General features: G+C 48.8%; 2 protein-coding genes across 2 annotated transcripts in view; both read left to right on the top strand.

The window, feature by feature from the left end:
* Positions 1–1,176: 1,176 nt before the first annotated feature.
* On the top strand, positions 1,177–22,304 carry ALLC (allantoicase). Its single transcript, XM_045979956.1, has 11 exons — positions 1,177–1,274; positions 3,478–3,528; positions 5,192–5,279; positions 6,319–6,444; positions 7,598–7,677; positions 8,692–8,824; positions 11,535–11,690; positions 12,062–12,135; positions 13,445–13,553; positions 21,316–21,440; positions 22,098–22,304. Exons 1-11 carry the CDS (start codon positions 1,185–1,187, stop codon positions 22,302–22,304), a joined length of 1,239 nt encoding a protein of 412 aa, XP_045835912.1. The 5' UTR covers positions 1,177–1,184.
* A 1,021-nt stretch (positions 22,305–23,325) lies between these two features.
* The window catches only part of DCDC2C (doublecortin domain containing 2C), a 68,939-nt gene continuing 67,364 nt past the window's right edge, over positions 23,326–24,900 (top strand). The window contains exon 1 of the mRNA XM_045979946.1: positions 23,326–23,612. Within this exon, the coding sequence (XP_045835902.1) occupies positions 23,326–23,612 (287 nt within the window). The remainder of the gene's footprint in view (positions 23,613–24,900) is intronic.

A 24,900-nucleotide genomic window follows, 5' to 3' on the forward strand; every position in this document is an offset into this window, starting at 1 on the left:
AGCAGCCGCCTGCTCTCCCCTCGTTGTAAGAATGATGAACCATGAGAGACTATGGACTCTGAAAAACAACCAGAGGGTTTTGAAGGGGCGGGGGGGGGGGGGGTGGGAGGTTGAGGAACCAGGTGGTGGGTCATAGGGAGGGCACGTACTGCATGGAGCACTGGGTGTGATGCCAAAACAATGAACACTGTTATGCTGTAAATAAACAAATTAAAAAAAAAAAAAAAAGAATGAATCACCGCGGACGTCGCTCCGGCCCCCATTCCCGAGAGCAGGTCGTGGGGTGCGTTTGTTCCAAAAAGTGTTCACAAGTGTCATGAGGAAAGCTGTCATTTTGTGAATCATCATAGTCCTGTGACTTCGGGGGAGAGCTGACTTCTCATGTCCATCGACCATTTCCGTGTCTTCTGTTGTGAACGGTTCTTACCGAGACGCTAGTTTGGGTGCGGCTTTCTCTTTTCACCATGTGAGTGAGGGGTGGAAAAACAGTAGGAACAAGGGGACATCCATTGGCGTAGGAGAGGGGCGACCTCCAGGCCAGCCCTGACTCCCCCGTCCACACCTCTGGCCTTCTCCAAATCTCTGCTTTCTCAATTTCAAAGCAAGTGTGCGGGGCGGGGGTTGGATTGAGTAATGTTAGCCCCACTCGTGATGTGACATAGTGTCCTGCATCCCCTTGGGTGGAGTGACCTCTGTGCCTCAGTCTCGGAAGGTTCCAGAATGCTGCTCTGTGTGGGTGTCTGGGGGTGGCTGTTTCCCCTGCAGGCAGGGCATGCATTCGCCTCTGCGCCCCATTTCTAGCCAGGGCCTGCCTCCTCATTTCTCAAACACATGTTTTTTGAATGGATCGGACTAAACACTTTGAAAGCAAATTATTCCTTTCTAAGTCACAATATTTTCTCCTTTAAAATGTAAAATAAAATTGCAATCCGAGGAGCAGGGTTTATGTATGTATGGTATTTTGTTCTTACGTGCTTCAAGGGAAAGCAGGCTCTAACTCCCTCCCGGGTCGCTGTGTTTGCGCAAAGTCACTTGTAGGGACCCTGGTGTTGGGCACCCGCCCCATCCGGTTCACCGTCCGGGTGTTGCGCCGGGAACCCGGGGGACGGCCTCACTGGCTCCCGTGTGTCCTGCCGCCCTCTCACCACAGGCTGACTGAGCCTCCTTTCTCGTTGCCAGGAGGCATGGCTGACTCTCCCAGGGAGGGAAAACTGGCCAGGGGTCCAGACTTCACCCAGCTCGCGGACATGGCGTCTGAGTCTGTAGGAGGAAAGGTAAGTGTGGGGGGGTCTCATGGACGAACGAGGGGTCCGTGGACCCATATGCTGAGGACCAACTCCCCCTCTGCAGGGAACCTGCTTAGGACGGCAAGAATCAGGCTCAAAAATGCCAAATGATCTTTTAAAAACTGGTGACAATTCTGGCAAAGGCAGCGTTGTTTTAAGCTTAGAACAAGAAGACATTTTGCATCTGTGGGAAGGGTTCTGTGTCTCTGTGTTTTCTCAGTGTCGATCGTGGTCCCCGCCCGTGAGCGCAGGCATAACCTGGAACCCTCCTTAAGTCCACGCAGGGGGCTGGGGCACCGAGTACCAGCCAAGCGCGGGGCCGTGGGCGGTGCAGACGGGAGGGGCGCGCCCTCAAGTGAACTACGTCAAGCAGAGAGAGTCCAGTATCATCTGGTTTCGCTTACTCGTGGAGCACAAGGAATAACACGGAGGACGTGGGCAGATGGAGAGGAGAAGGGAGTTGGGGGAAGTCGGAGGGGGAGATGAACCATGAGACTGTGGACTCTGAGAAACAATCTGAGGGTTTAGGAGGGGTGGGGTGGGAGGTCGGGTGAGCCTGGTGGTGGGTATTGTGGAGGGCACGGATTGCATGGAGCACTGGGTGTGGTGCATAAACAATGAATTCTGGAACACTGAAAAGAAATTTAAAAAAAAAAAGGAGACAAACATGGGAGTCAAAGCAAGGGCAGGGGCCAGGGGAGCGCATCTCCTCCGGCCGGGGGCAGCCGGAGGGAGTGGGAAGGGATGGGGAAGCCCGTCCAGGTGAGTGTTGCTCCAAGGAGGCTTCACGTGGGAGAGGGAGCCGGCGGGGCAAAGGGGCGAGGGGCGGTTTCCGTTGGGACGCCAGGTGGAGGGGGACACCGGGCAGGGGAAGCACCGCGTGCTCCTTGGTTTCGTGTTTCTGGAAGTCATCAGCTGGTGCTGGGGAGCAGGAGCCTCAGGAGGTCGGAAAGGCCCCGTGTGCCTGCAGAGGGCTTCTGCCAAGGAGCCGGCGAAGGATCTGCACAGGCGAGGGCTCTAGCGTCCGCCCGCCCGTGCTTTGTCCTGACACATCCTCGGGGCAGGTCCGCCTGGCAAGGCAGGGACTCCCTCCACCTGGCGCCCCAACCAGTCAGCAACTACGAAACCGCTGGGTCTTCCCCGGCCTTTGAGGTTCTGGGCGGGGGTCAGAGACCAGGCGTTTCACTGGAGGCGAGCTGTGCTCAGAGACGGACACGGTCCTTGCCAATAATTTATTTAACACAGGTTCTCTGCGGAAACTGTAATTTCTAACAATAATTTGCAAGCCAATAGCACACAAGATAATGTCTCCTAAACAACACACCCTAAACCAGTGACAGGCTAATTACACGGCTCTTCCAGGCAAGGGGCAGGTGAGAGAAAGAAAGTCCAGGTTTTGGAGAGGCGTCCTCATCTGCGAGGCTGTTGTTCACAGAGTCAGTCCTTGCAACAAAAAGCTAGGTGCCCCCTACCAGCTCGGGTCCCTGCACCTGGTGGGCAACGGCCCGGTGTCGGCAGGCAAGGTGGGCTGGTCTGATGGCATCATCCAGGGGCTGTTGTGGGGCCCACGAGGAGCAGCCTCGCCAAGGCAGGGCAGATGTCCCTTCTCCCCCGGCGACCGCTGCCCGGGAACCAGTGCCGACCGAGAGCAGGCGTCCCTGGTCCTGGGTGAGGTAGGGATGACTGCAGCCTGTTTTGCTCAGAAAATCCATTTTGTACCTGTTTTCCTGGTGCAATTAGCAGCAATGCCCTCACTCTCCAAAATGTCCTGCTGGGGTTGGTAAATGATCGGGCTGACCTTCCATCGGGACGTCCTTCAGTGAGCCGGCAAACCACTGGGGTGGGGGAGCCCATGTGGCGTGTCCTGGGCCACTGCTCTGCCTGTGAGACAGTCACAGAGCCCAGTGTCCCCTGTTCTTGAAAAGGAGAACTGGTGCGTTTTCTCACCAAGCGTGAGAAGTTAGCGCCGTGGTGCCCACGTGGGAGAGTGTGTGCAGAGCACCGGCTGGGAGGAAGGACGGAGGCAGGTGACAAGGTCTGGACATTTGCCAAGCACCCTGGGTTAATTACCTGTTGTTTCTCTCCCCCCGCAGTCGCACGTGTCCTTTTACTGTGTCTAATAAGGTTTCACTAAGGCATGAAATAAAATGGTTTTTAATTTATAGTTATTTTATCTTCTTTCTTTGTCTAGATTTTATTCGCAACAGATGACTTTTTTGCTCCTGCGGAAAACCTCATAAAGGTATCGTAGATTGGCCTGAAGTGTGGGTATAGAGTGACCTGAGCGGTTAGAATCCACCGGAATATTGGGGATGGGAGTCCTGTAATGTGTACCAGGAATGAGCAGTTCGAACAGTAGAAGCCCGGAGAGACCAGCTCGGCTCAGGCTCGGACCCACTGGAGCCGGACGGCACCTGACACAGCGGTTTGGCACTGCGTTGCTCTGTGGGGAAATTACCGAGATCCTTGTACATTGTCCTCTGTCGAACGTGGAGTTTGTCATCTGTGGCCTGTGCTGGCACGCCTCTCGAATGTCTGAAAATTGTTTTCCCTGCCTAATTACAAAAGTGTAGGACATGCTTACTAAAAGATGGACAAAACCCCCAGAAAATACTGACAAATAAGGGGAAGAAATGGAGCCTTGGCTAGAATCCCGTGACCTTGTTATACCGGCCGTGGGGGGTGAATTCTTGCGAGTGGGCGGATAAGCAAGGGTGTGTACAGAGTTCACGCACACGCACACTGCGTGTGACAGCAGCCAGAGTCTCGGCCTGTGGCCAGGGTGCTGTCCTCTGCGTGGTCGCTGGCCGTCTGGTCAGTCTGGTGACAGGGTTACTCTCCTGGGCAGGAGCTAGCCAGGTCTAGAGCACGTTAAGGGCAGGTCATCTCTATTAAAGTACTCCTCGGAGAAAATGATGCTGAAATGAGGAACAGGGATGTTGATTTCCCTGTTCTAGGTCACACAGCTAACGCATGCCAAACTCTTATCGTTTCACCATGTCTGTCTAGAGGAAACGTGAATGCGCGCACGCCTTGACCTAGCTGTCCCACAGATTGAGACCATTTGCATAAACAGGCAGAGATACGTAGAAAACAGTCATTCCAGTGTTGTCCGGGGTGGGGGGGACCAACCCGAATGCCCACCGATGGGACCTGGTTAAAGAGCCCGTGGTACGAGCGTCCAGATGTGGGTGACCCGTGGCCCTGAGGAGGAGGGGCTGGAGCTCTAGACGCCCACGACGAAGTTCCTGCGTGTCGTGCGGACACAGCAGTCGGCAGGACGCACGCCGCATGGTGAAGTGAGGCTGTCTGTGAGGTGCTGGGCTCGGCCGGGGACGGGACGAAGCGCGGGTCTGTTCTCCGCGACACTTGCGTGTGTGTGTTCGATGCACACAGGTGTGTGGGCTGCGTACGCATAGTCGTAGAACACACGCGCGTGCGCATCAACACACTCTCCTTCCTGAGAAAAAATCGTGGTGGAGCTGAGCCCCGTCCAGCGGCCCCTTCAACACCCGCCCCCGCCTCCCTGTGGGGCATCACCGCTCCCAGAGTCGGACATGGTCTCCGAGCACGTTTCATTGCTGTAAACACGTCCGCCTACAGGAAGGGGTACTGCCGTCTGGTTTTGCACTTGCAGACACGTTCTTATAAAGTCCCCGACGTCACGGGACACGTCTCGCGGAAGTGTGCGTGTTCCACCCATGCCCAGGGACCGCGGTCTGGTGGCCGCCCCTGCCCACCACGGGTCCCTCACCCCGCCGGGACCCTTTCCTGTGCCGACATTCATTTAGGTCGCTTCGCTTTTACCTGCGACAATCCCACCTGTCCCTTGGGGCGGGAGCGCACGGGCTGAAGCCCGGCCCTCCCGTGGGCGTTCATGGTGGCCTCCTGCGTCTCTGCTTCAGAAGGACCGCCCGAGCTTCAGGGAACGCGAGCACACCGAGTCCGGGAAGTGGCTGGATGGATGGGAGACCAGGAGGAGGAGGACTCCAGGTAACGAGATGTCTCTCTCTTTCACTGTGGCGAAGCTTAAACACAGGTCAAAAAGCCAGTGCACGTCCCGGGCCCTTGGAATGCTCTGTATCTCGGGTGTCCCTTCAGAACACCAGCTCTGATGACAGAGGAAGGGGTCCCCGTGCCCCTGCAGGGGGAAGGAGGGCGTGCTCAAGTGTCAGCGAGGCTGCGGGGGGCACCGTGGTGAGCCTTCAACTCCAATCCTTGGGGCAGCTGCTCTTGTCCCCACGAGGCTGCCGTGGAAGAAGCCTCACTCCCTCAGCCCCGGTCCTGTCACTCGGGGGGAGAGCTGGGGTCGGACATAGGCCCCTCTGCCACTGCGCACACCTGTCACCCGAGGACCTACTTTTCTTCAGTGCTGCTTATCAGGCCTAATCAAAACACTCCTTTCAGAGTTGAAGAAATGCTTGTAGAGGCAAACGGACCCAGCATGAGGCTAATAACTCATTCCGTTGGGTCCGTCTCAAGTGTTACAGAGATGCTGGGTGCTTCTCAGGTGCTCTGGACGAGACCAGATTCCAGTGAGTCTGGGCATTTGCAGGCGGGTCTGCACGGGGCTGTGAGTGACCAGGAATCACCTGGTGACCGGTGCCGTGGAGACTTCTGAGACTTCAGTGAAGTCTAAGCCGGGGACGGGGGCACAGGAAGTCCCCAGGTGAGCTGTTTCCATGAGGCCCAGGTCCACTCTGAATGCCTGGGCGGGGTCTAGTCACACTTGACCTTTCTGGAAGGTGATCTCGTCTCTGATTCACCGTTGTAGAAATGGGGTTCAGAGAGGCCAGTTTTCACTGTGGAATCAGAACCGGGTCTCCCTGGAGCCACGGCCTATGTATGTCCTGCCAGGCCTGGAACACAGGCTCTCGTGGGGCACGGCGGCCACACATGGCCACATTGCAGGAGACCTTTTGGTCACAGCGGAGCCTCCCCCTGTGTGGGAGGAGGGGCCGCTGTTGCTGGTCTTCAGCTCTGCTCCCACTCACGTTTCACCTGACCGGCCAGCCTTGTCCGCGTCTCACAGGTCACGACTGGTGCATCATCAAGCTGGGGATACGAGGGCAGATCCGAGGCCTCGATGTGGACATTTCCTACCTCATGGGCGATTATGCTCCTCGGATATCAATTCAAGCAGCCAACTTGGAAGAAGGTGCCCGGGGAACCACCGGCCCCCAGACGGGCATGGGGGGCAGGTGGGGTCATCCGGGCCAGCCCCCTGCTGGGCACCGCCCACCCCCACAGGTCCAGTGACTTGTCCAAGGCCACTTGACTGCCACCGAGCTATAGAACTTGGATTCCCAAAGCAGGGTTCTATGAGTTCTGGTTTTTAACTCGACCAGAGGTGGGGTATCTTCCTCCCACTGTCTTCAGGCCCCTCACAGAGGCACCCCCTCCCGGCACCGTGGGGTCTGGGGAGCAGGTGGCAAGGGAGGGTGGCAGGGAGTGGGACACCGGACAGTGTGGAGCCAGGTCTGGGCCCGCTGTGGACAGGGGCGTGGTGGGGGAGGACAAGCTTCCTTTTGGCTCTCCCGTCGGGCGTAATGATGCCGTAACCACGGGGTTTTCGGAGAGGGTCCCTGCCGCTGTGTGGGATGCTGGACCGCATGGATCAGGCAGGCTCTGCAAGTTAGGCCTGGGTTTCTAGTCCTTCAATGGGCACAATCTGAAGCTGGTCCTTTTAGAAACGGGTACCATTATGTGTGTGTATACACCTGTATTTAGGGAAGATAAATCAGGTCCGTTGGCAAATTGGCGCTGAGAGCCCAGTGTCCACAGCCCTGTAGGAGGCTCTGTGGAAGGACGGGCCATGCTCCCGAGGAAGGGGGGAACCTGGGAAGTTAGGGGATGATGGAGAGATGCTACTCTGGAGGCAGGAAATGACCAAGGACAAACAGTGAGATGCCTGCCCCAAGCCCAGCCATTGTCCGAGATGCCACCCAGTGTCAACTCCGAGATGCCATGGGGGGAGTCCTGCTTCGGGAACTGACCTGCGATGCTCCGGGACTTCTAAACCCTCTAGTCATGATACGTTTGTTGCCATTGGACTTGGAAATGGTACATAACTGTTTTGACAAGCAAGTGTCCTACCAGGCATCTTGCGGGAGTTTTTGAAGTTACTTAGTGTTTTAAATAGCGAGGAACTTCAACTGTGTCTGTTACTGTGCTCATCTGATGCTCTGACTTGGGAAGTGTCATCTCGGGGTTATTCGGCAAAACGAAAATGAACCTACAGGCCACTAGGGGAGTGTATTCTCTTTGATTCCCTGCATGAACCCTAACCCTACTGGTTGATTTACCTTCAGATAAACAACCAGAAATCCCACAGAGAGGCGCCAGGATGGGAGCCACGGCCACACCAGAGGAGTTTGAGGCTGTTGCCAAGGTGCGCCTGTACGCGGCGGGTGGGGGGAGCCTGCCGTGGTGGCGGGACGGCAAGGGATGGGCTCCACTGGCCTGGTCATAGCATTCAGCTCGGTACACCTGCCCTCATTTACTGGCCCAGCGGGACTTTGCAGGTGCTTCTTGAGGGGTTCGTGCTACCCCTGCGCAAGGGAAAGCCATGGCCTGGGCGAGGTCTGCAGTAGTGGGTGTCAGGGTGTTCTGCTTCCCCCGGCTCGTCCGCTGGTGGCTGTCCTGATGAGATAAATATGGAAATCCACAGTAATAGCTTATGTATTTAAAAAAAAATTATTTATTTATTTGACAGAGAGACACAGCGAGAGAGGAAACACAAGCAGGGGGAGTGGGAGACGGAGAAGCAGGCTTCCCCTTGGGCAGGGAGCCTCACACAGGGCTCGATCCCAGGACCCCAGGATCATAGCCCGAGCTGAAGGCAGAGGCTCCTCCGACCGAGCCGGCTAGGTGCCCCGCTTACGTACTTCTTAGGTAGACTTTATGCCTGATGAATCTGATAGACCAAAAACTTGGGCTCGTGTTCTGATACATTCTTGTTTTTTAGCTTGTCTAGTAATTTATACTGTGTTTTACAAAAGCGTTGATCACAACAGACTGGAAAATAAATAACGGCAACTCTTTGAGGAACAGGGATTGAGAGGAAACGGTCACAACGTTCAGGTCAACTGGTCAACCGGGCGGCCTGGTTTTTACTGAATGTTCGCGTCACTGTTCCGGTTCCTTCTAAGAATCCCCAGAGGGGATCTCGGACCTTGTCCTTTGTTCCCGAACTCCCTGCTCGCACTCCTGCTATTTTAATCAGGATAAGAAACCCCCAGGCCTTTATTCTGCTTATTAAACCTGGGACTTAATCTTTATTCGTATTTTTATTAAAGTGTTTTATGAGGCATCCGTCATCAATTTTTATTCCAAAGTATTTCTACCCTGTAGGCCTCATGTGAGCTCTAAGAGCCACTGCTGACATCTTCGTATTTATTGCTAGCTGAAGTCCGACGACTGGCATTACCTGGTCCCCATGACAGAGCTCAAGCCAGGAAAGCCTGCTTCCAGCCACAATTACTTTCCTGTCAATTCCCAGCGGAGGTGGAGTCACGTAAGGCTCAACATTTTCCCGGGTAAATATGACGTGGACCCATTGCCCTTCTGGTTCTTCTTTACTTAATGTGGGCATGTTTCAGAGTGAAGTCACTCATCACTAACATTTCAGGGTTAAAATTCGCCCCTTTTTAAAAAATTTTATATATATATTTTTTATTTGTTTATTTACAGCATAACAGTGTTCATTGTTTTAGCATCACACCCAGTGCTCCATGCAGTACGTGCCCTCCCTATTACCCACCACCTGGTTCCTCAACCTCCCACCCCCCGCCGCCCCTTCAAAACCTGTGCTCTAGGAAGCTCTCGTTCCAACCCGACCATCCATTGGTAGTTACTGAAAAGGCCTCACATCAGTTGGGATGTGATGGAACTGAGCTGTATTAGGTTAAATATCTCTTAACAATTTCTATTTCGCCGGGCACACTTGCAGCTCAAGTAGCGTGTGCCAAGGACCCTCCTTTTCTTTTATTTAACAGCTCTATTGTAATGTAATTCACATTCCATGTAATCCACTTACTCGAAGTGCGCAGTTCAGTGGTTCATAATATACGTCAGCATGTGGCGTGAAGTCCACGGAAATGTACAGCCAAGGACAACCATCACTACAGTCAGTTTTAGAAGGTTTTATCGCCTCAGGAGGAAGTCCCATACCCTTACTATCAACCCTCATCTCCCTCAGCCCTCAGCAACCATGAACTACTTTGTCTTGACAGGCTTGACCATCTCGACATTTCATGTAAATGGTCTTTTGTGACTTGCGTCTTTCACCAGCGTGTTTTCCGGGCTCATCCGTGTTGTAGCATTCTTAGGAGCATTTTGTCATTTTCATGGCAGAATAATAGTCCACGGCACAGAGAAACCACATTGTTTCTCCAATTCATCAGTTGATGGGCACTTGGGGTTTCCACCTGTTGGAAACCCATCACCTATGGGTAATGCTGCTATAAATATTCCTGTACAAGTTTTTCATTTGGGCATATATGTAGGATGGGAATTGTTGGGTCATGGAGTAACTGTGTTTTAAACTGGTGGGAGGAACTGTCAGACTGTTTTCTAAAGCGACCGCATTATATTATATTCTCACCAGCAGCGTGAAGGATTCCAATTTCTCCACACCTTGCTAACACTCGCTGTTATCTGACGTTTCAATTGTTGCCATCCTAGAGGATGGGAAGTGGCATCTCACTGTGGTTTTAACTTGCATTTCTCTAATGACTAATGATGGGGAGCGTGTTTTCAGTTCCTGACTTTGGCCATTTGGAAACGTTTATATATGCATGCGCACATGTATTTATAATCATGTTTTTTTTGAAAAGTGTCTTTTGTCCATTGTTAAGTTGTTTTTTATTATCGAATTGTAAGAGTTCTTTATATATCCTGATACCTGTCCTTTACCAGATATATGATTTGCAAATATTTTCTCCTGGGGTCCACGTGTAAAGGGGAAGGAAGCAGTAGGACAGCCTGACGGGACACGAAGGGGGACAACAATTTGCTTTAAATGAATCACCCTCAGAGCATGGAGGGATGTGTCTAGTATCTTTCATAGCTTTGATCAATGCTGAGGCTAGATATTATCTCTGTAAAGAAGAACCTTATTTTTTAAAATATCAAGTCAGCTTTACACTCAACAGACGAGCATCTTCTAAACCATCAAAGTTGATCACCGTGTCCAGTGGACCAGAGCAGTGGTGATAGGCTAGCTTCGCTGAACGACTCCCTCTAGTATATTTTTAGAGTGTTATGCTAACATAGTCTGGTTTTATTTGTTGTAAATGTTAAGACTCTTCTACTGAAATTTTTTCAGATCCCTCAGTTTCATCAGATTTTTCATGTAAAAATGTATAGGGCTTTGTTTCAGTCGAATACTCTGATTAATGGGAAAAAGCTCAATGTACAAAGCTTGCTCCCATCGTCCAGGAAGTCCTGGTCTAACAAATAAACACATTCACTTTACGAGAATCAGATAGTGTGAGTTGATGTCGGCAGGAACTCTCTGCTCTGCAGGCCTAGCCGTGGCTGCTGTAGCTCTCAGAAGTGATCGGGTTTTGTGACTATTATCTTTTCTGTTCTCACTCGTATCGCTAAGCAATGTGTTGTTACAAAAATAAAAACATAACGCTCATATTGGTCTGTGTAGGATTTAGCAATGCTAATTTGTGGCATCAAACATATCTATGGTGAATTTCCCAATTGATTGTCTTTTGACCTTCTTGGAATTATTGGTCCAATTTAAAAAGTGTGAGCACCTACTATGTGCCAAGACCAGTTCTAGATAGGGATGATGGAGAAGAGAGCAAGATAGATCATTATCCTGGCTTTGAAAGATTTTTATACTCTGCTTCTGAGAGACTGATGTCAGCAGGGGCTTAAACAAATAAAATGACTAGTTAATTTCAGACTGTGACTTGAACGAGGAAGGAAATATGGGAGGGGTGATGCACCGAACCTGGGGAACCAGGCAGAGCTGGAAAGAGGTAGCTAGAGAGTGAGAGGAAAAGTCTTTCTGAGACCATGGCATTAAAGGTGAGACCTAAGAAAAGCAGTCTTTTGGAGAGCTGGGAAATTTGTTCCAGTAAAAAGGAATGGTAGGTGCAAAGGCCCCGGGGCAGTAGGGTTGGTGTATTTGAGAAACAGAGCAGGCAGGTTGTGGAGGGCTATGTTGTTTAGAACCTACAGCAGCCACCTTTTCAAGTAAGAAGTAACTACGGCCTCTTTCCTTTTCAGATGGTGGAATTGCACGTCTTAGAGTGTATGGTACTGGACAGAAAGACTGGGCTGCAACTGATCCCAAAGAACCATTTGACCTGGTGGCCATCGCTCACGGGGGTGCCTGTGTAGGATTCAGCAATGCACACTTTGGGCATCCAAACAATATGATAGGTAAAATGATGCTCTGGCGGCTGGCCTTTATTTGGGATGTCTGGGCACCAGCACTAAGCACCCCACATAGCATGACTGATTTAAGAGGAAGCATAGGAGTGGGTGAGGTTAACCATCTAGCCACAGGATCTGATGCCTTTATGATATGAAGTAAAGCAATTTTCCTTCTTAACTTTGGCTTAAAGGGAAAAGTAAAACTTACAACCCTCTGGTTGTATGCAAATTTACCAAAACATTAAGCTGAATGAAAATGGTTTGTGCAGTGATGCTCAGGCCCATGGGACCTGTGATTTAATGATGCCAGTGCATTCATCCTCACATTTAAGATAAAATCCCATGACATTTCCTTTAAACCGTGTCATTCTTGGCAGGAGTTGGCAAGCCCAGGTCCATGGCAGACGGCTGGGAGACGGCGAGAAGGCTGGACAGGCCTCCAGTATTAGAAGTAAGAAGTCCAAAACGGCCACAGTGAAGTTTTCTATATCTTGTTTTAACTTATCTCAGGAAATGCTTATTTCAGAAACCCCTCAGGCAACGTTCCAAAACAAGTTCTCTGTGTTTCCGGATTCCCCGCTGTCTCGCATCACATCCTGTCCTGTCGCATCACTGTCCAATTTTTTTATTTTTAAAATTTTAAAAAGACTTTATTTATTTGTTAGAGAGAGAGTGAGCATGAGCAGGGACGAGGGAGAGGGAGAAGCAGACTTCCTCCCCCGATAAGAGGCTCCGTCCCAGGACCCTGAGTCCATGACCTGAGCCAAAGGCAGATGCTTAACCCACTGAGCCACCCAGTGCCCCTATTTATTTATTTTAGAGTGAGAAAGACAGAGCTAGCGTGAGCATGTGGGGAGGGCAGAGGGAGAGAGGGAGAGAATCCTTAAGCAGTCTCCCCACTGAGCATGGAGCCCGACTTGGGGCTCAATCTCACAACCCCGAGATCACTACCTAGGCTAAAATCAACAGTTGGATGCTTGACAGACAGCCACCCAGGCATCCCCCAACCCCATTTGTTTCATAAAGAAATGAGGATCTACAATTTAATGGTAGAAAACCCATTGATAAATTCTTTGGTTGACCTGGAGAAGAAAACCGTAGTTTAATCATTTTTGGTATCTGTGTGTCCCTGAATGAGATCAGGGACATGTGGCCGTGGGACAAATCTGGGACCCTAGATAGCTCAGCTGTTCATTTTGGCCAGTGACTAATGTGAGATGTGAAAGTCAAAACAAGAGCAAACAAAACACCTTTCTCTGTGTTAATCCCATTGAAAACTTACTTGTAAACCCCCTTTCTTGGGTCAGTTTTCATGTCAATCAACGTTTTCAGTGAAAATGAACATAATGCTGTTGTGAGAAACTAAGGTTTGGAGGCAGATCATATATTGGTGTGGATTTGACCAAGAACATAACTTCATTGAAAGGTTGAAACAAATTGATCAGAGGACCTGGGGCACACAGACCCTTCTACATGAGTTTATAATTGACATAGAAAATCATGTAAGAAATTTATAAAAACTTACCAATTGCCCATTAAACTCTTGAGTCCACATGAGGCATTTAAGGAATAATAGGCAAAGGGGCAATTAACACAAAAAGTAATTTACATATCAGAGCCTAGGAAACACTCTTTTATAGTAAGAGATAAAAGAAATATCCTAAGTACATGTCAACATTTTTCACTTGCTGGTTTCCAGAATAAGTTTCTCAAATGGCACCAAGCCAGCTTATCTCTCTCTTCTTCCTTTCGGATTCCAGAATGACGAGAATGGCATTCTCCTTGTTCCGGGCTGTGAATGGGCAGTTTTCCGACTGGCACACCCTGGAGTAATAACACAAATAGAAATTGATACAACACATTTTAAAGGTCAGTGTGATGCCTTCAGGGAAAGCATACGACCCGATGCTGGTTGGAGAGAGAACGTTGTCCTGAGCTCAGGACAGTGACTTGGACTCAGCTTTTACCCTCAGTCGATGTGTGGTTTTGAGCAACTTCCTCTGACTCTTGGTGCCCAACTTTTCGTCTTTATAAAATGTGAGAGTTGAACTGGGACCCCCAAAGTCAGATGAGATTCTGTGAAGATCCTTTATTACTGGGGCCTGGATCTCACTTGGAGAGACTGTGAAATAACCTTGGTTAGGACATGACAAGAACTAGATGGCATCTTCTTATTTTGGGGGAAGAGGGACAAAGCATATTGGTTGGGGTGACCATTTCCACTCCAGACTGTACTTTAAAGACAAGGGGCTACACATTTTCAAAACCGTGCCCTTCCATTGAAAAAAAAAAATTGCCCAAGCACCCCTGATATTCAAAACCTACTTTCGTATGAAAGTATATATGTGTCATTATATTGGCAAAGTTCAAGAGCAGATATTAAACTTTTATAACTGTTGGGTGAAATTTCATACATATTGGATTGGGGGTATTGTGATTGTTTAGTCGTCAGTAAATAGTGGCAGTTTATCCTCGTATTTTGGATGCCTTAATGTTTAAACGTCTTGGGAATCATTGTGACTTCACTCAGTTACCACACCAAGACACACACACACACACACACACACACACACACACACATATTCTTTTTTCTTTTTTATTAACATATAATGTGTTATTTGTTTTAGGGGTACAGGTCTGTGAATCATCAGTCTACACAGTTCACAGCACTCACTATAGCACACACCCTCCCCAATGTCCATCACCCAGCCACCCCATTCCCGCCCCCCGCCAGCAACCCTCAGTTTGTTTCCTGAGATTAAGAGTCTGTTATGGTTTGTCTCCCTCTCTGGTTTCACCTTGTTTCATTTTCCTCTCTCTACTGCCATGATCTTCTGTCTTGTTTCTCAAATTCCCCATATCAGTGAGACCATATGATAACTGTCTTTCTCTGATTGACGTATTTCCTTTAGCATAATACTCTCTGGTTCCATCCATGTTGTTGCAAATGGAAAGATTTCATTTTTTGATGGCTACATGGTATTCCATTGTATATACACACCACCTCTTCTTTATCCATTCATTTGTTGATGGACATCTAGGCTCTTTTCATAGTTTGGCTATTATGGGCATTGCTGCTGTAAACATTTTGGTGCACATGCCCCTTTGTATCACTACATTTGTATCTTTCGGGTAAATACCCAGTAGTGCAATTGCTGACTTTTAGGGTAGCTCTATTTTCAACTTTTTGTGGAACCTCCATATTCTTTTCCAGAGTGGCTGCACCAGCTTGCATTCCCACCAACAGCGTAGGAGGGTTCCCCTTTCTCCACATCCTCACCAACATCTGTTGTTTCCTGACTTGTTAATTTTAGCTATTCTGACTGGTGTGAGGTCTCATTGTGGTTTTGATTTGTATTTCCCTGATGCCGAGTGATGCGGGCACTTTTTCATGTGTCTTTTGGCCATTTGGGTGTCTCCTTTGCAGAAATGTCTGTTCATGTCCTCTGCCCATTTCTTGATTGGATTTTTTGTTCTTTGAATGCTGAGTCTGATAAGTTCTTTATAGATTTTGGATACTAGCCCTTTATCTGATATGTCGTTTGCAAATATCTTCTCCCATTCTGGCAGTTGTCTTTGAGTTTTGTTGACTGTTTCCTTTGCTGTGCAAAAGCTTATAATCTTGATGAAGTCCTAATAGTCATTATTGACCTTGCTTCCCTTGCCTTTGGTGATGTTCCTAGGAAGAAGTTCCTGTGGGTGAGGTCAAAGAGGTTGCTACTTGTGTTCTTCTCAAGGATTTTGATGGATTCCTGTCTCACATTGAGGTCCTTCATCCATTTTGAGTCTATTTTTATGTGTGGTGTAAGGAAATGGTCCAGTTTCATTCTTTTGCCTGTGGCTGTCCAATTTTCCCAACACCATTCATTGAAGAGACTTTCTTTTTTCCACTGGACATTTTTTCCTGCTTTGTCAAGGATTAGTTGACCCTAGAGTTGAGGGTCCATTTCTGGACTCTCTATTCTGTTCCTTTGATCTATGTGTCTGTTTTTGTGCCAGTACCATACTGTCTTGATGATGACAGCTTTGTCATAGAGCTTGAAGTCTGGAATTGTGATGCCACCCACCAAATTTGGTTTTCTTTTTAAACATTCTTCTGGACATGGGGAGATGGAGAGGAGAAATGAATTGGGGGGAAATTGGAGGGGAAAATGAACTATGAGAGACAATGGACTCTGAGAAACAAACTGAGGGTTTTGGAGGAGAGAGGGTGGGAGGTTGGGTGAGCCTGCTGGTGGGTATTTTGGAGGGCATGTATTGCATGGAGCACTGGATGTGATTCATAAACAATGAGTTTTGGAACTCTGAAAAGAAATTTAAAAAATAAAAAGAAAAAAGAAAAAACCATTCTTCTGGCTTTTTGGGGTCTTTTCTGGTTCCATATAAATTTTAGGATTATTTGTTCCATTTCTTTGAAAAAAGTTGATGGTATTTTGATAGGGATTGCATAAAATGTGTAGATTGCTTTAGGTAGCATAGACATTTTAACAATGTTTCTTCTTCCAGTCCATAAGGATGGAATGCTTTTCCATTTCTTTGTGTCTTGATTTCTTTCACGAGTACTTTATAGTTTCCTGAGTATAGATTCTTTGCCTCTTTGGTTAGGTTTATTCCTAGGTATCTTATGGTTTTGGGTGCAACTGTAAATGGGATGGACTGCTTAATTTCTCTTTCTTCTGTCTTGATGTTGGTGTATAGAAATACAACTGATTTCTGTGCATTGATTCTATATCCTGACACTTTACTGAACTCCTGTATGAGTTCTAGCAGTTTTGGAGTGGAGTCTTTTGGGTTTTCCACATAAAGTACCATATCTGCAAAGGGTGAGAGTTTGATGACTTCTTTGCTGATTCAGATGCCTTTTATTTCTTTTTGTTGTCTGATTGCTGAGGCAAAGACTTCTAGTCCTATGTTGAATAGCAGTGGTGATAGTGGACAGTCCTGCCATGATCCTGACCTTAGGGGAAAAGCTCTCAGTTTTTCCCCCATTGAGAATGATATTTGCTGTGGGTTTTTCAGAGGTTTTGATGATATTGAGGTATGTATTCTCTATCCCTACACTGTGAAGAATTTTGATCAAGAAAGGATACCATATTTTGTCAAATGCTTTTTCAACATCTACTGAGAGTATCCTATGATTCTTGTTCTATGTTTTATTAATGTATTGTATTACATTGATTGATTTGCTGATATTGAACCAAACTTGCAGTCCAGGAGTACATCCCACTTAGTCCTGGTGAATAACCCTTTTAATGTACTGTTGGATCCTATTGGCTAGAATTTTGGTGAGAATTTTTGCACTCATGTTCATCAGGGATATTGGTCTGTAATTCTCCTTTTTGACGGGGTCTTTGTCTGGTTTTGGGATCAAGGCAATGCTGGCCATATAAAATGAGTTTGGAAGTTTTCCTTCCATTTCTATTTTTTGGGACAGTTTCAGGAGAATAGGTATTAATTCTTCTTTAAGTGTTGGGTAGAATTCCCCTGGGAATTCTGGCCCTGGGCTCTTGTTTGTTGGGAGACTTTTGATGACTGCTTCAATCTCCTTACTGGTTATGGGTCTGTTCAGGTTTTCTATTTCTTCCTGGTTCAGTTTTGGTGGTATGTCTCTAGGAATTCAAACATTTCTTCCAGATTGTCAAATTTGCTGATGTATAGTTACTCATAATGTGTTCTTATAATCTTGTATTTTTTTGGTGTTGGTTGTGATCTCTCCCCTTTCATTCATGATTTTATTAATTTGGGTCATTTCTCTCTCTCTCTTTTTAAAAAAATTTTTTTCAGCATAACAGCATTCATCGTTTTTGCACCACACCCAGTGCTCCATGCAATACGTGCCCTCCCTAATGCCCACCACTGGCTTCCCCAACCTCCCACCCCCCCGCCCTTTCAAAACCCTCAGGTTGTTTTTCAGAGTCCATATTCTCTCATGGTTCACCTCCCCTTCCAATTTCCCTCAACTACCTTCTCCTCTCCATCTCTCCATGTCCTCCATGTTATTTGTTATGCTCCACAAATAAGTGAAACCATATGATAATTGATACTCTCTGCTTGACTTATTTCACTCAGCATAATCTCCTCCAGTCCCGTCCATGTTGCTACAAAAGTTGGGTATTCATCCTTTCTGATGGAGGCATAATGTGGTCCATATACACTATGGAGTATTATGTCTCATTTCTCTCCTCTTTTTGAAGTCTGACCAGGGGTTTATCAATCTTATTAATTCTTTGAAAGGACCAGCTCCTAGTTTTGTTGATCTGTTGTACTGTCCTTTTGGTTTGTATTTTCATTGATTTCTGCTCTGATCTTTATTATTTCTCATCTCCTGCTGGTTTTAGGCTTTCTTTGCTGTTCTTTCTCCAGCTCCTTTAGGTGTAGGATTGGTTGTATATTTGAGACCTTTCTTGTTTCTTGAGAAAAGGCTTGTATCACTATATATTTTCCTCTCGGACCAGCTTTGCTGTGTCCCAAAGATTTCGAGCAGTTGTGTTTTCATTTTTATTTGTTTCCATGATTTTTAAAAATTCTTCTTTTTAATTTCCTGGTTGACCCATTCATTCTTTAGTAGGATGTTCTTTGACCTCCAGGTAATTTGAGTTCTTTCCAACTTTCCTCTTGTGATTGAGTTCTAGCTTCAGAGCATTGTGGTCTGAAAATACGCAGGGAATGATCCCAGTCGAGACCTGATTTATGACCCAGGATGTGATCTATTCTGGAGAATGTTCCATGTGCACTAGAGAAGAATGTATGTTCTGTTGCTTTGGAATACAATGTTCTGAAGATATCTGTGATGTCCATCTGGTCCAGTGTGTCATTTAAGGCCTTTATTTCCTTGTTAACCTTTTGCTTAGACGATCTGTCCATTTCAGTGAGGGGGATGTTAAAGTCCCCTTCTGTTATTGTGTTATTGTTGATGTGTTTCTTTGATTTTGTTATCAGTTGGTTTATATAATTCTCTGCTCCCATGTTAGGGGCATGGATATTTAAAATTTTAGGTCTTCTTTAGGTTGAAAAGACCCTTTAAGTATGATATGGAGTCCTTCCTCATCTCTTATCATAGTCTTTGGCTTAAAATCAAATTTGTCTGGTATAAGGATTGCCAGCCCAGATTTCTTTTGATGTCCATTAGCATGGTAGATTGTTTTCCACTCCCTCACTTTAAATCTGGAGGTATCTTTGGGTCTAAAATGAGTTTCTTGCAGATAGTATATCAGTGTTTTTTTTTTTTTTCAATCCATTGTGATACCCCATGAAAGACACAATGTACATTTAAAGTGGAGCTCTTCTTCAGTGGTAGTGGACTTAAAGTGGACTTAAAGAATTATTTATCATTGTGACCTATTTTCGCAAGACTATTTTAGCTCTGATTGTTGGGTCACTGTTTTTTCTTTTCTTTTCCTTCCTTTCCTTCCTTCCTTTCTTTCTTTAGTTTTATTCTTTTTATTATAGTCAGTTAACCAACATATGGTACATCATTAATTTTTGATGTAGTGTTCCATGATTCATTAGTTGCATATAACACCCAGTGCTCTTCACCACATGTGCTCTCCTTAATAACCATCATCAGGCCACCCCATCCTCCCACCTCCCTCCCTTCTATAAACTTTAGTTTGTTTCCCGGTGTCCAGAGTCTCTCATGGTTTGTCTCTCTCTCTGATTCCCCACCCCCCTTCAGTTTTCTCCCCCTTTGCCTGTGGTTCTCCATGCTATTCCTTATGTTCCACACATGACTGAAACCATACGATAATTGACTCTCTCTGCTTGACTCCTTTCACTCAGCGTAATCCCCTCCAGTTCTATCCATGTTGATACAAAATTAGGTATTCATCCTTTCTGAACGCTGAGTAATATTCCATTGTATATATGGACTATATCTTCTTTATCCATTCATTTGTTGAAGGACATCTCAGCTCCTTTCACAGTTTGGTTATTGTGGACATTGCTGCTATGAACACTGGGGTGCAGCTGCCCCTTCGTTTCACTACGTCTGTATCTTTGGGGTAAACAACACAGCTGATGAAGAGCTCATCCTGGGTCAGTGGTGATGTCCGCTCTACTCTTTTCTCCTGGTTTGTAGGTGCTTGCATTTCTGGTGCTCTCTTTAATCCACGGGTGTCTGCATGAGTAGTTTAAAATCACTTATTAGTTCTGTGAATGATAGTTTAGTTAAAACCCGGTAACAGTAAGTCCACATAACCAGGGTCCCTGGACTGTTCCATCAGGAACTTGCTGATGTTTGCTGTCCAGGTTCTGTGCATCACAATTTGACAGCAGCTCTGGGGTGTGGGGCATGTCTGGATCCAGCTGTCATCTCAAATACACAAAGCCTAATAAGTACATGTGCGTGTGTATACATATTAAGGGAATGCAATCAGAAATAGTGGGTTTAATGTTCTCCTCCTATAGCTGTTGGGTTTCTCTATGCACCCAGGGGTGCTCTCACCCACCTCGGAGATCACTGTTTTAAGAGATGAGCTGCAGGGGGCACACGAACAATGCATTTTTCTTTTCCCTGTCAGATTCAATTTTTTTTTAAGATTTTATTTTTTTATTTGAGAGAGAGAGAGAGAGCACAAACAAAGGATGAGGCAGTCAGAGGGAGAGGGAGAAGTAGGCTCCTTGCTGAGCAGGGAGCCTGACATGGGGCTCCATGCCAGGACTGTGGGATCAAGACCTGACCTGCAGGCAGATGCTTAACCAACTGAGGCACCCAGATGCTCCTTCTATTAGGTTCTTGATTGGCAAGCCCTCCTCTGCTGATCTTAAAGTCTTAGGGGACCCCCAAAAAGGTTCTCCTCACAAAGAGCATGGCCCTCCAACTCCACTGGGCACAGCCCTGATGAACTGCAGAGAGAAGAGAGACTTGGGACTTCGTTTCTCACCCAGGGAACAGTTAGCAGCCCTGGAATACAGCACTTGGGTTGGTGCTGCTCACTGACTGGTTAACTTAGCTCCGTCTTTTCTCTGTACCTCATGTGAAGAAATAGGATGCCATAAGGAAAGTATCTTCAGCTTCATAAGAGCTTCAGATGAGCCGCACATCCCTGTGCATGTACTTAACTGCAATTACTTCTTCTTCTTCTTCTTCTTTTTTTTAAAGATTTTATTTGACAGACAGAAATCACAAGTAGGCAGAGAGGCAGGCACAGAGAGAGGGGGAGGCAGGCTCCCCGACAAGCAGAGAGCCCGCTGCGGGGCTCGATCCCAGCATCCTGGGATCATGACCCAAGCCAAAGACAGAGGCTTTAACCCACTGAGCCACCCAGGCGCCCCTGCAATTGCTTCTGTTCAGAGAGAACAATTTGTTCTTGGATAAAGACTTATCAGATACCTTTACCTTTCTAAGTAAAATGCTGTACGTCCAAACTCCAACATGCCAGCCAACTCCTGTTGGCCTCATGATGTCAGGTTGATTTTGATTCCTCTGAAAAATACACACCTAAATTTCATCAGACAATCCAACACCATCACTACTGGGTGCATTCCTTCTCCCACATACATCACACCTTTGCTTCTGTTCAGAGAGAACAATTTGTTCTTTGCTGGGTCTTTGATTTGAGTAAAAAGTCCAAGACCCTGTAAGCCAAAGTGCTACACAGAATGGAGAGTCACCCTGCGTTTGCTCCAACAGGCAATTCTCCCGACAGCTGTAAGCTGGATGGCTGTATCCTGACAACTCAGGAGGAAGAAGATATGATCAAGCAGAAGTGGAAGCTTCCAGGTCATAAGTGGAAACCGCTGCTGCCCGTCACCAAGGTGTGGCACCCATGGGAAGCTGGGCAGGCTTGTCCCCAGCCTGGCTGCGTCCCTCAGATGCGCTTTCTACAACCTCTGATGGGCTTAACAGTAACACAGATGAGCTTCTAAACCGTATCTGCATTTCTGTCATGAAAACACAGGCTCTGTTTCTTCATACTTTTTGCATTTCTAACAAGTTTTAAATCATGTGCAAGGAATATATACATATACATATTTCCATTTATATGTATATGGAAAATGTTTCTGCAGTATATTAACTTTTTAGAAGGGATGAGTGGTGTATTCAAACTTCTAACCATGTGTCCTCTGTGGGACGGATGCTGAGACATTCCGGAAGTGTCCACTTCCATCCAGTAGGAAGATAGTCATTTGCAGGTCAGAGTGGGGCGTGAAGGTTGCTCCCACGGAGTTACGGGTGACGACCTCTGGGAGGTCACTTGCTTTCCTTATCAGTGTGTCTACTTCAATGACTCTTAAGAACCACAGACAGCATGTACCTGAGTGTTCACATTAGTGTTCCCTGGACTTGCGATCCCAACTAGCTTTTTTCTGTGGTCAGCCAACTCACTACCAGTGAGTACTGGTCACGGTTCACGGGTACTGAGCCCTCAGGATGGCTGGCTCCGTGGGCCACCTTTTCTGCTTCTCTTTCAGCTCTCCTCCAACAACAGTCACTTGTTCAACAGCCTGACCCCGGAGCTCCAGGATGTCATCACACACGCAAGGCTCACCATCTCCCCGGATGGTGGCGTGGGCCGCCTGCGACTCAAGGGCTTCCCCAGCTCCATCTGCCTGCTGCGGCCCCGCGAGAAGCCCATGATGAGGTTCTCTGTGAAAGCGGGCTTCCGAGCCAACCTCTGACACCCCGCATGGCCGAGCGCTGGTCATCGCGGTCCTACACGTCTCCTGAAGTGTTCTTAACACCCCAAACTTAAGAGGCTTCTAGCAATGAATCTTACTAAGATCAATGGGATTCCTGATTATTTAATAAAGTGGTCACTCTCACACGCTGGTATCTGCACTTACAGTTGCTGTGAAGCGTGCGGCTATGAAAGGCAGGTGGTCTCCTAAAGTTTACTTTTCAAATCCACTCCGAGATCTTGGTACAGCACACTTTGCCTCTTCCGTCTGTCCACGTGGCTACATAGCCATAGCCTGTTGCCTTCAGCAAAAGTTTAAGCCCATCAAAACCACTGGAAAAATGTATTTCCGGAATCATTGTCTCAGCTCAAGAGGACTGGCCCATCCCTACCCAGAAAAGGAGTAACTTCCACAAGGGCGCTGGTGCCCTCGAATTGTTCTTTCTCCCCCCAAATGAAAGTGGATTCTGAGTGTCCGACCTGTGAGGAGCCGTGTGCCAGCTGTGCAGAGGCTCTGAATGGTTCCATACAATTCTTCCTTGACGAGTTTTGATTATGGAGACAGTCCTGATGCGCCCGCCCATCCCGCAACCTGCCCTGCAGAGGAGGCAGGCAAGCGCAGTGGGAAGGCTGCGGTGAGCTGGGGTGGTCCTCGGCACCCTCGCATTCCTGCCACCTTGCCAGAGAGTTCACAGAGCGCGGCTGCCTCCCTCCCTTTCCCCCAGCTCTGCTCGCTGCACCTGTCTAGGCTCGCGGAGGCCCCTCCCCCGTCCTGGCTCTCCGCCTCCTCCCCTGTCCGGGCTTTCAGATGCCCGCCCCTCCCCTGCGCGACTCCCTGCCTCCCTGCCTCCCCCCCCCCCCCCGCCCCTCTCTGGGCTGCAGGCCGCAGGCGGTCACAATGGCCGGCTGGCGTCAGCGCGCGCAGGGAGCGGGGGTCGCCCCGCGGTCCCGCGCCCACGCCCTGGCTGCGCCCTGGCTCGAGGGCAGCGAGCGGTGTCCGGTGGCCCTGGGGCGGCGCGGCCATGGGCACTCGTGGGCCGCACGTGCTGGTGGACACCACACCCGCCAAGACCATCCTGGTGTACCGCAACGGGGACGCGTTCTTCGTGGGCCGGAGGTTCGTGCTGCCGCGGCGCCCCGTGGCCACCTTCGCGGCGCTGCTGGACCTGCTGACCGAGCAGGTGGAAGTGCCCTTCGGCGTGCGGCGCCTGTTCACGCCGACGTGCGGGCACCCGGTGCTCGAGCTGCAGGCGCTGCGGGCGGGCGGCAAGTACGTGGCGGCCGGCCGCGAGCCCTTCAAGAAGCTCGAGTGAGTGGGGCGCCCCGTCCCCGCGCGGCCCGCTGCCCTCCAGGTGCGCCTCGAGTGGGCGTCGCACCTGTCCCCCTCTGCCCTCTGTGCGGGGTGACCCGGAGAGCACAATGTTGCCTTCTGTGGGCTGTGACCCGGCGAGTGCGGGCGGCACACCTGTCACCCTCTGCTCCGTGACCGGCCAGCGAGAGCGAGTGAGGTGCACTGTCGCCCCGTCTCACGGTGACCAGGCCAGTGCAAGCTGTGTTCTGTACCTGGTGACTCGCCAGTGGGGCAGCACCCCGTGCGCTCAGCCCCCTCCTGCTGGTTGTGGGCCGGGCTGGCGTCCACCTGCCCCCCCCCCACCCCCAGGTGTGTTAGTGTCAGAAAGGGCCTGGAGTAGAGGAATGAGTGGGCAGTGGCCCTGAGGGCAAGCGGGTCTGGAAAGTCGACCTTGGCTGGAAGACCTGCAGGAAGGAAGGGAGTTAGCCCTGCGGGGACAACTGGGGAAGCACGCTGGAAGGCAGGAATCAGATAAGGGTCACCTTCTGCCTGGCTTGCCCCCTCTGGTGTTCTGCCATGCCTGGCTGGGCATTCTCGGATGACCGCACTTGCTAAGGTGTGAAATGCGTGCGTCTCCAGCAGAGTCTCCTGTAGACTGGGGCCTTGCAAGCCTTGTCATCTCCAGAATCCTGGCCGGTGAAGCAAGGCTGGCCCACAGCACAGCTGAATGTCTGCGGAAAGCAAAGAGACCTCCTCCCCAGTGTCTGCTGAGGTCAAGACAGCCCGTGGGAGAGATGTTAGCTGTCCTGGGGAGAAGCACTTGTGTGTGAAATCCTGATGGAAATGGATTGGCCGTATTCAGCTTGTGAGTCATACTGGATGGCGTCCACTCACAATGGCAGTTTGATGCTTTTTCGTTTAGCCCCACACTGGTATCACAGTCCCTTTGAGGTCTTCCTGCCTGTGGGCTTATACAGCACAGCTCTGTTCGTACCCGCACGTTTCCTCTCAGGAGTACTCCAGTGCTTCTTACAATTTCTCTAAGTTTTCTTAGTAACTGTCATTATACAAGTGTCTCAAAACCCCAAATTCAAGCTTGCAGTTCTTCAACAAATAGCCTATGTTCACCCCTTCCCTTGGTGCAGAGTCGGGGTGCTGTAGAGTTGTGAGAGATTTACAGTGCATGTTTACGGGAGCCAAGAAGCAAGTCACCACAACAGAGAGAGGGGTCACTCCTATGAGCAGGGAGCAGGGGCTCTGGAAAGGCTTTTTTACAAAATGCAAGGGGGAAGCTGTTTCTTATCCT

This window comes from Meles meles, chromosome 15 (genome assembly GCF_922984935.1).
Source record: "Meles meles chromosome 15, mMelMel3.1 paternal haplotype, whole genome shotgun sequence".
NCBI lineage: Eukaryota > Metazoa > Chordata > Mammalia > Carnivora > Mustelidae > Meles > Meles meles.

Excerpts from the sequence above, each read along its gene's own strand:
- ALLC (XM_045979956.1), top strand. The coding sequence starts at position 1,185 with ATGGCTGACTCTCCCAGGGAGGGAAAACTGGCCAGGGGTCCAGACTTC. Across the intron at positions 7,678-8,691 it reads AGTTTGAGGCTGTTGCCAAG|CTGAAGTCCGACGACTGGCA; the intron begins GTGCGCCTGTAC and ends ATTTATTGCTAG. Across the intron at positions 8,825-11,534 it reads AAGGCTCAACATTTTCCCGG|ATGGTGGAATTGCACGTCTT; the intron begins GTAAATATGACG and ends TTTCCTTTTCAG.